This window comes from Manis javanica, chromosome 10 (genome assembly GCF_040802235.1).
Source record: "Manis javanica isolate MJ-LG chromosome 10, MJ_LKY, whole genome shotgun sequence".
Lineage (NCBI taxonomy): Eukaryota > Metazoa > Chordata > Mammalia > Pholidota > Manidae > Manis > Manis javanica.
In genome coordinates, this window is record NC_133165.1 from 112,555,013 (window position 1) to 112,570,005 (window position 14,993).

Genomic DNA, 14,993 nt, shown 5'->3' on the forward strand with positions numbered 1-14,993 from the left:
GCCCTGGAGTGAATTCCAGGCTTTTCTATGCATCCCTGAAGCCCTCAAGTTAGGCTCCCTTTCCTCTGTTCTCCAATTTACAAAATGGAGCAAATGAAAGGGTCAAACAACAAACTACCAGAAATGTGAAGTTAGACAAATAACCACTCAAGGTCTGTGATAAATAGAAGTCATGTGATCTGTTTCTCTGGAAATTGATGTCTGCCCTCACTGCTGGTGAGCTCCCCAGGAAAGAAGAAATATGTCCAGTTTGTTGGGCTTTTTGTAAGTTGGCAAGTCAGATAGTTCCTGAAGATAGTTAACTTCCTAGGGACCACACCTCTCAAGCAAGCTAAGCACCTCCTTTAACCTGCACACCAGTCAGCACTGCCCCTGCCTGCCTTAAATCACCCCAGGGCTAGGTACCAGTCACCTGGACGCCACCCTTAAGGGCTAAAGCCCACTGGAATTGTTCAAGCTGCCAATCCTAAACTGTTTACTATGCCCCATCTTGCCTTTGCCATGGAAACCCCAAGTAAAGGCTGTGGCCCAAGTGTTCACCTTGCAGTTGCTTCTGCCACCTGACCAAAACCTGGTACTTCCCTCTGTGGCACATGCCCTCTTCTAATGGGAAATTTAAGTAATGAATTTTCAATGACATTGACCTCTTCTCCCTTGAGTTCAGTTACTTTATAAATTAAAAACCTGTGAGTAGAAAGGGATATTGCTAGTACAGACTCATTGCTATGGCTGGCAAAGTTGGCAGTAACTGTTCACTGGAGGCCTCAGGACCTCTCCATAGGCTGCTTAAGTCTTTATAACACGTTTATGATTTCCTCCACAGCTGTGCTTTATTCACTATATGTGCTTTATTCCCACCAGGAGGTTTAAATGTTTTAACAATTAAGTATTAACAAGGGGCCATGTGGTGAAAAATATGCAGAAAGTTGCTCAGGCTGAGGGTGGGGGTGGGGGAGGGAACTGATAGGGAACAGGCTGTACCTATTTGGGAAAAGAAAGTTTTAAAATCTGCCAGTAAAGACAAATGTAAGGGAAAGCCTAATATGGATATAACTTACTTAGGTGGCTTTGGAGAAAGACTAAATCCTATAGTACTCAGCCAGTGAGGAAGCAGGGTAGGGACTCCCGTGCTAGGGAATAAAGTACTTGCACCAACTACCCCAGGTGTGCCTGCTCACTAGACACCCAATCTTGCGAGACCATCATTAAAGCCTCACTCTGCTGTACTGTCTCGTGTCCACTTACTGAGTTTGGACCAGTGAGTGTGTTTCTCACAATAGCCACTGATCCAGAGATAAAGGCCAAAGCTGCAATGTCTTTTATGGAGACTTGGAAGTCACGTATCATTCTGCCATACACTGTGTCATGCTGACCAGCTCTGGGCTGGTTTGGGCAGAGACTACGCAAGGGCATGAGTCCCAGGAGGTGAGGATAATTGGGGGCCATTTTGGAGGCTGGCTGCCACAGGGGATCATGGAAAAGAGAGTTGCTACCTTAAATTTTTCTTCCTACAGAGGATAAGCAAGTATATATACCGTCAGCCTTGAACCCCACTGTAAGAAGATATATCTGCTAAAGACAGAGGCACACAGTCTGACTTTCAAAATGTAATTTAGCTGATACTAAGAGGAATTTAGGGATACTAAGGGCCTAAAACAAGTTCCTCTCCCTGCCTTCCCTATGGCATCAGTTTGGCAGTAAAGATGATAGACATGCCTTGTTTAGTAGTTAACACAACAAATGAATAATCTCTTTAACAAGGCCATTATTATGTCAAAATATCCCTTAAACATAGGTTCTAGCAGGAAAACTTACTCTAAAACAAGTTCCTAACTAGTGTTTGGAGTCAGAGGACCCTTTGAGACCTGATAAAAGCCAGTGGGTTCTCTCTCCATAGTCAAGCATTTATATGCAAAATGCTGTAACTTACTTCATTGGTGGCTGGATCGGAGTTACCAGATTTCCTTCTTGCTTGAATGCCTAAACTTCAGGAATTATTCGTTCTGCACTTTGGAGTGTCTATGTTACGGCCTTTCAGCACATGCTAGGGCATGATCAAGTTCCTGCTAATGAGGGCAATAATCAATCTCAGATATTAGATAAGGACAAGTTAAAAACTAGAATTTTGTAGTGCTAAAGGGAAAAGGAAACATGAAATAGATTGTTTGGAAAGGCCCTAAAGGGATATTTGAATTAAAACCAGCATGAAGAGAAAGCCTCAAGTGCAGTAAAGGAATACCAAGTACAAAGAATCTGAGAAGGAAACTACTAGTGTGTTCCAAGAAACCAAATGTGAAACACTGAGCAGAGATGACGGAGAGACAGACACAGGACAGGTAGTGGCCGTTTGGAATGAGGAAAACAGCCATGGGAAATTAGTTTTCAGGTGATAAGATTGACACCATGCCCTCTGACGGCTTACAGCACAGCTGTGCAACCTGAGCTAACACGCCAGGGTAGAGGGCTAGAGAGGGCTGGAGGCCCCAGGAGCCCCTGCCCCCACCCTTCTTAGGGCTCTAGTGAAGTCTGCCCTCTGTTATTTGATTTCTGGACCTCCCTGTGCCCCCAAATTGTCTTTAGAGAATGAGTATAAAGATACATATGACATATGAAAGTACCTAAAAGTTCACCATCCACAAATATAAACTGTTTGGGTGAGCATGGGGGTATGTAAATACTGGAGTGAACTGGGGAAAATGACTAGGTCTTAGGACAGGGTGGTTTCCAGGTTCCCAAGGTGGGCTTTCATGCTTGAGTGGGCACACTGGCCCACACCCGCCAAGAGGAAACTAAATATAATCTATCTTCATTGATTTACTTTGGAAGAAAATTTCTCAAGCTGAGGTTAAAAGGCTCTGATGGTTCCCTTAGATAAAAAGTAGAAAAGGAGGATAAAGTGGCAGTAGCTTCAGTCCCCAATACCAACCCCCTACTTCCTGCATGTGCCAAGGGCTACTGGGAGTCTATAAATTCTGAAACAATGGTCCTTAACTAAGGGTGACTTTGCCATCAGGGACACTTGGCAATGTCTGGAGGGACAGAGGAAGACTGCTACTGACATCCAGTGGGTAAAGGCTAGGCGTGCTGCTAAAAATTCTACAACATACAGGGCAGCCCCCCACCAGAGAAACCATACAGCCCAAAATGTCAACAGCGCTGAGAAACCCTGTTCTAGGATGACAGTAACACCTCAAGGATTAAGTCTGTTCAAGACATTTTCAATCACCAGAAATTGGTGGGAAGTGGCTTTCCCCCAGATTCTTGACAAAAAGTTTATAGAGAAGCTATAACCATTCTAATAATGCTAGGCAGCTCTTCAGCCGAGTCTTAGCAGGATACCTACTAAGAATCACACTCCTTTTAAAAACTGGCATATGAATATATTTATTAAGACACTCACAGGAATGACACATTTGCACTGTCCTCCTGATGTGATAAAGCATACATACATTTGACCCATACTGTGGCAGGAAACAGACTCTCAGAGCTGGTACCAAGCGTCCACTGAAGAAATCGCCATTCACCAGAGAGACAATGTTTCCTTAGATCCCACCATCTGCTGCAGCTTCTAGTTAGGTCTCCACAAGTTGCTCAGAATCATTCATTCCAGCACCAGGTACCCCTCTTTTTCCTTGCCACTCCAGACTCCTTTCTAGGTCAACTCCCCACGTCTCACTCGCCCAGGTTACCACTGGAATTGTGCAGCACCTCTCTCTGGTATACTGCTGCCCTGCCACCATCAGGGACACGGTTGGGAGTTAGGGGTGGGGAACATAACACATTACCGCAGCAAACAGCAAGGGTACATTAGCAAAGGGCACTTGGACACACACTTAACCACCTCACAGAATACATGCTTCCTCCCCAATGATACATACTCCCAGAGAGCAAACATGGGGAGTATTTTGTATGCTGGGCACAAAGGATACAAAGGGGTTGGCACTTATTTCCATCACGCCCTGCATACAACAGTAACTTAGTGCCTGAAAGCTAAAACCAGATCTCTAACCTGGCTCTTCCCTGCCTTTGGATGGTGTCATCACTCTGCTTCCACCTGTTCTAGGCATTAGTTCATTTTCCAAAAGGGAGGGTAAAATAGCAGACAGAGTTCTAAAGGGGAAACTGGGTGGCAGAGAGAGGGACAATGACCTGTAAAACAAACAAAAGCCAATACAAAAATGCAAAAACCAGATTTAGTACTACAATATTTTATAACAATAGAAGGTAGTAGCTGGCAATACTACATGCTAACACAGACAGTATGATACACAACCCCAGAGGGACAAGTCACAGGGGAGTGTGGCAGCGGCCACTGGTTTAGACTAAGAGCCTTTCAATGGACTGCTGAATGGACTGGATCTGTTGTTTCAGTTGTGAGCCTTCTTTGATGGTGACAGAACAGGCAATGACAGGTCTGGAGACCCCACAGGCCCGTCCCAGGGCCTGCTTGGAGCGCACAAACACATAGGGCACATTCTTATCTTCACACAGCAGTGGAAGATGCAGGATGATCTCCAAGGGCTCTGCGTCTGCAGCCATCACGATGAACTCAGAGATGCCTCTGTTGAGGGTTTTGGTAGCTGTGGAGAGAAGGACATGAGGCCAATAGGCCGAGTGGGGTTTGGACAGGGAAGCCACAACAAAGCAATTTCCAAGGAAAAGAAACACAGGTGCAAGAAAACTGGGCAAAACCCCCACAAGCAATCCTGTGTCCTGTAGTGGAACTGAGAAGTTATGAGAGATTTCATCACCAATTAGTCATCCTCAATGCCTCTTCTAAACCTGTGTCAAACCCATCAGGTCTGTCAAAACACATCCTGAAACAGACCCCTTCATTCTGTTGAACAAGCTGTTGTACTTGTTCAGGTCACCATGGTCTCTTGCCTGGTCAACTGAACAGGGTTCCCACAAACTTCACCACATGAAGCAGTGTAGGTATCAGGGCTTTACCACCCCAGTCTGCCATGATCAACACTTCTGGAAAGCTCATACCACGTTCAGGTGCTTATTCCGGATTGCCTATCTCTGTGGTCCAGCGACAGTCCATGGACCACACTCTGCACTGATGCTAGTGTACCAGACAAGGGCAGACTCAGGAGCCACACTGCCCTAATTCAAATCCTGGCTCTCATTCTTAGAATGTTATGTTAACATTCTTAGAATGCAAAATGTTAACAACTGGTGAATCTAAAAAAATTTTATCAGTCCATTAACCTTTTGCACCTAATTAATGCCAAAATGCTATTAAGTCATTGGTGCCAATCAAGAGTATCCAGTGGAAATCTAGAGCAGAGACAGTGCCTCTAACACTTCCTGGAGTGCTCTGTGGCAGCTTTACCTTCATTGGCTCCTTTCCGAAGCTGCTTGTAGTTACATGACTGCTGAACAAGGTCTAATAGTTTCTTGGTGAGGTGGGCATCTGCCAAGGGGTAGGCCTTTGGATTAACATCAGCCTCAGTCTATACAAAGAAATCAAAACATCAGGCAAACTGATCCAGAAGTTATACCACATACGTCAAAATACTTTCATGAGACACAACAGCTAGCTTCCCTGGTCTTCTACCCTTCAACAAACACACTTAATAACTGACATAGGCCTGCTCACTCCCAACTTAGAAAACTTTAATAATAGGACTAAATAAAGCTAGCGATTACAGAATTCAGTAACATACACTAAGCTTATGCACTTTTACTTGCCTCTCTTTAGCCTAATCTTGGGATCCCATGGCTTAGTACCCATTTGAGTCACATGGGGGTAATCTTTAACTTTGGATTTCCACACTCCACCCCAAATTTACTGATTCAAAATTAAGGTATAATTTAGACAAGTGTAGCACAAAATCATCTTTCTCCATTCCCCATTCAATATTTGAATCTTCCTCTGTCCTCAGTGAAAACCATGTTTTCCAAAACATGAAAACATTTTCTCATTTATTCAATACCACCTTTACCAACAGCAAACTCACCAAGGTGAAAAATGATTTTTGTTCTTAGAATATATCCATCCAAGGCCACGCAGTCAGAGCACTATATTCTAAAGTTATTCAAATTAATCTTTACCTGGTGGCTATCCATTTGCAATAAAATCAGGGTGCCTTTTTATTCAGCTTGCTTTATAAAAATTCTTTAAAAGTTTATCATTCAACTATATAAATGGCTTTTTCAATTATATACATGGTTCCAAAGTCAAAGACAGTGAGACTGGTAACAGTAAAGCATTCATCCTGTCTTTCCTACAAAGACTGTATCACCAGGTAATCAAGTAACAAGTTTCTCTTGTATCATTATTCCACCTAATAAAGGGCTGATTCAGTTAAATGTTGCCATTTTGCAGCCCGTATTAAATAATCCAGACATAAATTAATGGATCCAGACATTGATTAACAACTATCAGCATCACAAAGGACACAATGTGATCATCATCCCCTTTAAAGTATAAAACATCTACAAGTGAATAGTCTTAGGGGGGAAAGAAAAGGAAAGAAAGGTCAAGCCCTTGATTCTAATACTTGATATCTGATATCAAGGAATTATTCAATTTGGGGGTATTATAGCAGCACAGCAGTTTAAAATCCTTATTTTATAAATACACATATTGATACTGATGGGCATCACAAAAAGTCATTGATATTTACTTCAAAGTAACTCACTTAAGGGAATGAATTGGGTGGGATCTAGCTATTTCATTCCTTCTACCTCATTCCCACCTCTTGAGTTTAACCTTTTTCATTAATTTCTCATTTGTTTTCTCTGATTGCTTTTACAAACATATATTTATAGCATACATAAACCGGGCACAGCCCCATGTTACCAGGGCAGGTACCGAGCAGTCTGCCGTGGCAGTCTGGTCCAACCCTGGGCTTGGAGGCTGGACCACAGGTGACCCCCGGATACCCTGCGGTCATAGAAATGATGCCCCAGCAGGAAGTGATGTAGGAGTGACGTTAGTGGAAGTGACATCACCAGCCAGATCCCACCAAGACATCTGGTCTGCCCCCTAACACATCGCACAGGGATAATATGTCATAGTTCCTGGGTGATGAGGAATTAGGTGAGGGCTGAAGGGGTTCCCTCAAGAAGCAGGGAAGAAAGGTCTCCTTAATATTCCAGCTTTTCTGTACATTTTAGAACCAGCTTTTCAAGGTGTACAAAAAAAGCCTGTGGGGACCATCTGATTTGTAGATTTGACATAATCCCAATAAGGTAAAACAACTTTAGGATACAGAATCTGTAAATCATTTAAACATATATATTTAACTCAGTGCTTTTAAATTAGGCTTCATAATTTCTCCAAAAGATCCAATATCTTTGAGATTTGCTTCCAGACAATTAAGATTAAGAAAGTTCACTTTATTTTCTAGTGTACTAAGAATTTTCTTTACAAATGGTATTGAATTCTATCAGATATTTTATACTGACTCAGATGAATAAGACTTCTCCTTTAATTTATTTTTACAGTTTTTCTACTGTGAAACCAATTTTGCATTCCTGAGAGAAAACCAACATTTAAAAAGATGTTATTTTATATCCATTTGCTAATGGATATAGAGTTTCTTTTGGGATGATAAAATTGTTTTAAAATCTAGTATCAATGGTTACAAAAAGAACTCTGTAAGTATATGAAAAATCACTGAATCACACACTTTAAACAGGAGAACTTTATGGTATAGAAATTATCTCAATAAGGTGATTTTAAAAACTAGATCTAGAGGTTTTTTTCCATGTTAAAAAATGCTCAGTTTCTTTACTATTCAGTTTTTGTATTTCTACTTGAATGGCTTTTGATATATTACATTTTTTCAGGCATTTGTTCATTTCATCTAAGTTCCTATATTTATAGGTATCAAATTATTCATAATATCCTTTCCTTTTAATGCCTGTAGATTACAGTTCCTTCGTGTTTGTTATTCCTTTTTAAATATTTCTGCTTGTTTTCTTGATTAACCTCACTGGAGGGGCCTTTTCAAAGAAAATATTTTGATTCTCCCCTTCCTTTAATAGGAGTATCTATTTTCTATTTCAGTAATTTCTGCCTTTGTTTTTTCCTTTCATTCTACTTTCTTTAGTGTTATTTTGTCCTTTTGTGCCTTTCCTACCCTTTTAGTCCCTTTCCCTCCAATATAATCATTTCAGTTTCCACGAATACTTTAGCTGTATCCTACATGCTCTGGTATGTGGTAATTTTTATTATTGCTCAGATCTGTTTTCAAATTCCCATTATAATTTTTTTTTACTTTACCTATGATTTCTTTACATCTTCTTCCCATTTTGTACCGATTTCTAATTTATTTGTATTTTAGTTGGGAGAACATGGTTTACATTATTATCAACCTTTTAAAATTTTAACTTGCTTTATGACAGTTAGGTGGCCAATTTTCACTAGTGTTCCTTGCTTGAGAGGTGCCATCTGTAGTTGTGAGGCGTAGTATAGACTCACTATGATCACTCCATCAAGTTTATTCAGTGTTGTTCAAACCCTCATTTCCACATTGATGTTTTGGCTTCATAATCAATTACAGTTGACCCCTGAACAGCACAGGTCCACTAATACATGGATTTTTTTCAATAAATATACCAGAAAATTTTCTGAAGATATGTTACAAATTGAAAAAAAACCCCAACAATTCCTTTTCCCAATCTTACTTTAAGAATACAATATATAATACATACAGAAAATATAAGTTAATCGACTTTATGTTTTTCGTAAGGCTCTGGTCAACAGTAGGCCATTAATAGTTAAGTTTTTGGGGAGTCAAAAGTTAGCATGTGCATTTTCCATTTCATGGACGGTGGGGAGGTGGGGGAACAATGCCCCTAACCCAGGCACGGTTTAAGGGTCAACTGTATATACTTAAATGCTATATAATTATTGCACATTTATCTATTTCTTCTTGTTGTATTACATAATTTTCATTTTATTCATACCTTATTTTTTAGTCTATCTTTATGGATGCCCTTTGCCTTAAAATTAGTTTTTTTTTTCTTCTGATGTTTATACAGGATACACCACACCTTTTAAACTGGCATGTATTTTCCATTCACTGAGCACTTAGTCCCTTTCTATATTTATTTAAATACTGATGTACTGGGTCCAAATCTTCCTTCTTTTTGTCCCAAATGTTCTGTTTATTTATTTTTTTCCTTTCTTTGAGTTTATTATTATTTCTTCAGGATATTCCCCTCTACTAGTTTTGGAGTGACAGACCTTTATTCTTTTGGTGGCTGCCTGAGAAATCACAACACATGTCCTTAACTTATCAAAATCTAATGCTCATCAACACCGTCACCCTTCTAAACAATAGAAGACCCAACAACACTTTAAGTTCAATCACTCCTCAAAAACACACTTTCTAAAATGTCAAATATTTCCATAATGGTTCCAACAACCCACCACTGGAATTCTGGATTCTCAACTCTCAACATCAAATGCATAATAGGGAAGAATTCAGAAGCCCAAACAACCATCAAGTTAGTAAGCGGTCAACAAATGGTTAGCTCAACTTTAATATGAACCTTGCTAAGAAACAGAACTGAAATTTGCTTAGTGTGTTATTTATTCACCTTTTAATTTTTTCAAAGGTTAATTAAATGCGTGGATGAATGAAATTATACTGCTAGCCACCTTTCAACCCTAGCTTAATCAGTTTGGTCTCTACACCAGACAGCCAAAACCTGCAAGGTTTTGATTTTAACAACACTGTGTGCTCACTAACTCCATGCCAAGTGTTCAGGACTAAGATGTTCAACATGATTATCTCATTTAATTTAATCATCACAACATTCTCATGCATTGTTATCCCCACTTAACACCTGAAGGAGAGTTTTGAGACCACCCGACTCCAAAACTTTTCACGGAACTCCGTTGAGATGAGCACTGGTGTAGATGCTTCGAAGTTTCAAGTTCTAGGCTCAAGGGGACGGGTAAGGGAGGAAGATACCCGTCGGGATTCAAGCTCTGGTGGAAGGATTAAATTACACTGTGGAAGTGGAAGTGCTTTGCAAAGTCTTCCCTTTTACCAGCTTCCAGGCTACACGATTTGATTAAAAGTTGGAGATCACCAGTTTAGAGGAGCTGCACGTGGTGCTACCAAGACCTCTGGTTTCTGAGACCACCGCCTCGCAGGAAGAGCCTTTCCTGAACCCCAGGCCGGGGTTCAGGGTCACTCCACATTCCCCACAGCTCCCAAAAGCTCCTTTAAGTGCCTGGCACGTTTAACTCGCGGCGGAACTAGGCGCAGATCCACGGAGCTCTCCCTCTCCTGAACATCAGCAGTGGGCAAGGTGGATAGAGGAGGCTGATCCCAGTCCAGGGTGCCACACCATCCTCTAAAGATTCCAAAAACTAAACTAAAAAAGACGAAGCCAAGTCCTTTCACCCAACTTTCTACTCACCCACGTGATTTGGGTCTCTTTCTCCCAGGCCGGACCATGCAACCTCCATTCAACCGAGGATTTCGGTCATGCGCACAGATTGCTGCAAAGTACCCCCAGCCACAGTAGTTGCCGGCTGCGGGACCCCGCGGAGGCCGGAGTTCTAACTCGGAGCCGGTCGGCTGGGACTCCGCGGCTGCCGGCGCTCTAACCGGGGCCAGGTGGTCGAGACCGAACACGTTCTAAGCCCGCGGCAAGCTAGTGACTGAATTGAACCCCGAGTCTCCTGCTGCCCGGCCCTCCCGCCAGGCGCACACACTCACCATGGCTGCGGCTCCTCGATCTCGCCAGCCCTCAAGGAGCGCGGCCGACTCGAGGGAGGCCCTGGCCTCGGCCGGGACGTCGCTCGGAAGGAGTGAAAATGGCCGCGCGCGACCGGAAGCGGAAGAAGCGGAAGTGACGCCGCACGGCGAGCGGGTGAGTCCTTGTCCCCGAAGGAAGGGCGGAAGGGGAGAGTGCCTGCACGGTGCTGGCCGAGGAACCGCATCTGCTGTTTTTCTGATCATTTTATAATGAATTATTGGTAGAAACGATGCCATATTTTAATTCTTAAATATTAAAAAAAAACATCAAAACAAAAGGTTTCAATGGTGTCATCGTTCCACTGTCATACCTCTTCCCTCCACGTGAAGGGATGTTTAAGACAGTTCTTAACTCCTTTAGGCAGTTTCCCAACGCCGTACTTACCTGCACTGAGGGCACCTTGGCCACCTCCGGTGCCGGGTTCAGCAGCTGTGGCCGAGGCTAGAGTAGCAGGCTCCTTTGTGAGGTGGCCTCAGTAATGGCTGCTGAGGCAGAGGCTACCCTGCTTCACACTGGCTGGCTCAGCCGTACCAGCCCTGCCCTCCAGCTCCCTCACACCACCTGCCTCACCTAAGCCTTGTGTTGTTGCTGCCAGTGTTGGGCGCCTGTGCCGTGGTGGGGCCATTCCGGGGCCCTGAATGGGAGCCAGTGTGGGCCCTGCTCTCTGAGGACTCATTCTCTGCCTCTGTCATCTGGCAGGTGGGCACTACTGATACCTTATCACCAGGACCCACCCCAGTAGGAGGCAGGTCATCAAGGTGAGGGCACCACATAAACCTCCTTTTCTCGGCACCATGATTGTCTCAGTCCCTTGTTACAAGGACCCTGTTCTATGCCTCGTGCCAGAGAGGAATCACACCTGGGAACTCAGCCTGGGAGAGCATCACCAGGTCCCAAACCCAGCAGTCACCCCGGACTCCTCTCTCCCTCGCTCAATTCAATTCACACTTTCAATCCATCTGCAGGGATGACCTTCCCTCTCTTACAGCTTTACCCAAGGATAATATACCTATAGAGATTTTAAGTATCTGATGAATGAATTTTCACAAACTGAAAATTCATGTGTAGAGCTGGATTAAGAAATTGACCATTAACAGGCAGTCCAGAAGCTTGCAGTCACAACTGTGCTGCTTTCTAATACAGACTGGTTTTGCCTGTATGAGATTATACAGTAAGTATTCTTTTGCACTTGGCTTAAGCCTAACATTATGCTTGTGAGCCTGAACCAACTTTTATTTATTTATTTATTTATTTATTTTTTTAATTGAGGGTAGTTGACAGACAGTATTACATTAGTTTCAGGTGTACAACACAGTGATTCAACATTTATATACATGATAATTCTAGCTACCAGCTATCACCATACAAAGTTGTTACAATATTTTGACTATATTCCTTATGCTATACATTAACATCCCGCTGAACCAACTTTTGAAAACAGATCATAGCACTTTGCTGCTCAGACTCCTGCAGTGGCTGTTATGGATATCCTCCCCATCGAACTCAAAATAAAATCCAAACTCCTAACCACAACTCCAAGGCCTAGCACAATCTGTCCTATGTTTCTCTCTGGCCTTATTTCCCAGCACTCTCCTTGTCACACATTCCGTTTTGGCCACACAGGCCTCCTTACTGTTCTTGTACACGTGACCCTGTCCTGGCCTCAGGGCCTTGCACTGGCCTCAGGGCCTTGCACTAATGTCTCCTCTGCCTACAATGGTTTCTTCACACATCACTTGGTGTGCCCCTTACTTCACTCAGGTTTCTGGATATGTCACCTCTGAGAGGCCTTCTCTGACTAGCCTGTCTAAAGGAGCCAACTCCATCCCCATTCTGCTTTTATTTCCATCAGAACACTTGTTGTTACCTAACATTATGCTGTATACTCGGTGTTGTGTCTCCCATGTCTAGAGGACTTGTCTACTTCATGCCCAAACCCCAAGCTTCTAGAACAGTGCCTGGCCTGGAGTAAACTCTTCTCTTTCTTGAACAAATACCCTGAAGGAAGGGCCTCTCCCTTACTGAGCCCCAGCAGCCTCGTCTGGATAGTGAGGATTACAATTCTGATTTGTGAGCATTAAATGAGACAATGTGTGTGTAAGGATTTTTCTTCTCCATTCTCATCTACAGGTGCCAATGCAGAAGTGAGCAGTACCCTCGATGAGATGTGACACTTGTTTCAGGCTGACCCCTTGTTTCAGCCTTGGCAAGTTCAGGGCCCTGGATGCTCATGTCCAACAATGGGCACCAAAGAAGAGATGGAAATATCAAAGGAGCCTCCAGCAATCGTGGGCCGAATACCTGGTCTCTTGGCAGCATCCAGGTCAGGACCCACCTTGGGATTTCCACACCCCTTCTGAGCCAACCTTTTGCACCACCTCCTTTTCAAGTACCTGTATGCTCCCTAAGGACAGTTCTTTGGAAGCGTGGCAGGTATCCTGGTGTTTTGGTGATGAGCAGACTAATCTATTTGTAAGCCACTCCCCCCCGCCCTGATACACACCAAGGGATGGAACAGCTGCTGGTCCCCTCCCAGGAAGAGTTGGTGCCACTAGAGCCTGTTGTCAGCAGGAGGTCCCACCCCACATCTGTGACTTTAGTCATCTCTCTCCCAAACCTCCTTTTATCTCAGAGTCTGCAGTCCTGTTCCAGAGAGTTCCTGCCTGTTCCTTTCAACCAACGAGTAGGAATGACCACCTTGAAGTCCTGGGGCTGCCCACAAGAGGCCTGGGTACCAGGGAGAGAAAACCAGACGCTAGGCAGAGAGGAGAGTCAAGAGATCCTGGCTGCAAGGAGTGAGAACCAGATGGAGAGAGTCAGACATCAGGAAGGCAACTCCCAGAGGACTTTGGAGGTCCTGGGGTGGGGAAGCCAGAGACTAGTAATAAGCAAAACCTATGGAGATATTCTGACACCAGGGTGGGAGAACCAGGACCAGATGGGAGTTGAGAACAGAGTCAAAATTCAGAAACTAGGAGAGAGAAACCAGAGGGAGGCTGGAGGTGAGAATCGTCCTGCAATACAGGCACATAGAATAGAGAATCAGAAACAGTTAAGATGGATAATTGATGCAGAGACCCAAACACCAGAGTAGGGGGTCCAGGACAAGAATAGCAAGGAGGATACTATAGAGACCCAGGCATTTGAGAAGAACAAAAGAGAGGCCAGAGGGGAGGATGAAAGAGGGACCCAGGTTCCAGGATTGGGGAAGCCAGGCCAGACTAGAAGTGAGAATGATGAGGAGACCCAGGTACCTGGGTGGGGAAAACAAGATCAGAATAGAGGCGATGATGGTACAGAAATTCAGACAGAGGAGAGGAGAAACAAGGACCAGGTTGGAGGTGAGAATGCTATGCAAACCCAGATATCTGGGAGGGAGAACTTGAGAGAAGTAAAAAAAGAGGAAGGTGTGGAGACCCAGGCCCTGAGGCGAGGAATACAGGAATGTGTTGGAAGTGAGAATGTTACAGAGCTCCAGACACCAGGGTGGGAGAAGCAGGATCCAGGTAGAAATGAGAAAGCTTGGAAGATCCAAGTATCTAGGGGAAGGATCCAGAAACAACCAAAACTTGAACTTCAAGTAGGGTGGGGAAACCAAGGCTTAAGAAGAGTTGAGGATGCTGGAGAAAGCCAGATATCTAGAAGAAAGAACCTTAGGGAGATAAAGGAGGATTGGGTAATGATCCAGGCACTGTGGTGGGAAGATCAGACACCAGTAGCAATTGGAATGGACAGAGAATTCCAGACAGCACGTTGGGGGAATCAGGACAGGATTGGAGGCGAATATAGAACAGAAATTCAGGCACCAGAGGAGAGAGACCAGAAAAAAGACAGAAGTGAGGGTGGTACATAGGCCCTGACATCTGAGGCATAGAACCAGGGACAATTAAGAGGTGGAACTCATGTAGGAGACACAATCAGCAGTATGGAGATGAGCATAATATAGACATTCAGGCACCAGGGAAGAGAAACCTGAGAGGGGTTCATTATGAAGATGGTAAAAAGACTCAGGAACTTGGGGAAGAAAACCAGGGTCAGTTAAGCAGTGAAATTAATGCAAGGATTCACACACCAAACTGGAAGAATCAGGAACACATTAGAGACGAGGGTGGTGCAAATGCCCAGGCATCTGAGGCAGAGAACTGGGGACAATTAACAAGTAAACTCAGTGGAGAAACTCATTCAGCAGAATGGAAGAAAGAGGAGCAGGTTGGAGGTGAGACTGGCACAGACATTCAAGCTCAAGAGAAGCCAAGCCA

The 14,993-nt window shown here is 43.8% G+C and overlaps 1 protein-coding gene across 1 annotated transcript; it reads right to left on the bottom strand.

Moving 5' to 3' along the window:
- Nucleotides 1-3,358: 3,358 nt before the first annotated feature.
- Nucleotides 3,359-10,960, bottom strand: SNU13 (small nuclear ribonucleoprotein 13). Its single transcript, XM_017664477.3, has 3 exons — nt 10,695-10,960; nt 5,339-5,459; nt 3,359-4,580 (listed from the first exon to the last, which is right to left on the bottom strand). Exons 1-3 carry the CDS (start codon nt 10,935-10,937, stop codon nt 4,318-4,320), a joined length of 627 nt encoding a protein of 208 aa, XP_017519966.3. The 5' UTR covers nt 10,938-10,960; the 3' UTR covers nt 3,359-4,317.
- Nucleotides 10,961-14,993: the final 4,033 nt, after the last annotated feature.

Bases quoted from the DNA above. Each gene is read 5' to 3' on its own strand.
- SNU13 (XM_017664477.3), bottom strand. From the start codon at position 10,937: ATGATCAGAAAAACAGCAGATGCGGTTCCTCGGCCAGCACCGTGCAGG. The intron at 5,460-10,694 runs GTGAGTGTGTGC...TTCTTTGTATAG, and splicing joins ATCGAGGAGCCGCAGCCATG to ACTGAGGCTGATGTTAATCC. The intron at 4,581-5,338 runs GTAAAGCTGCCA...TTCTCTCCACAG, and splicing joins TCGGAAAGGAGCCAATGAAG to CTACCAAAACCCTCAACAGA.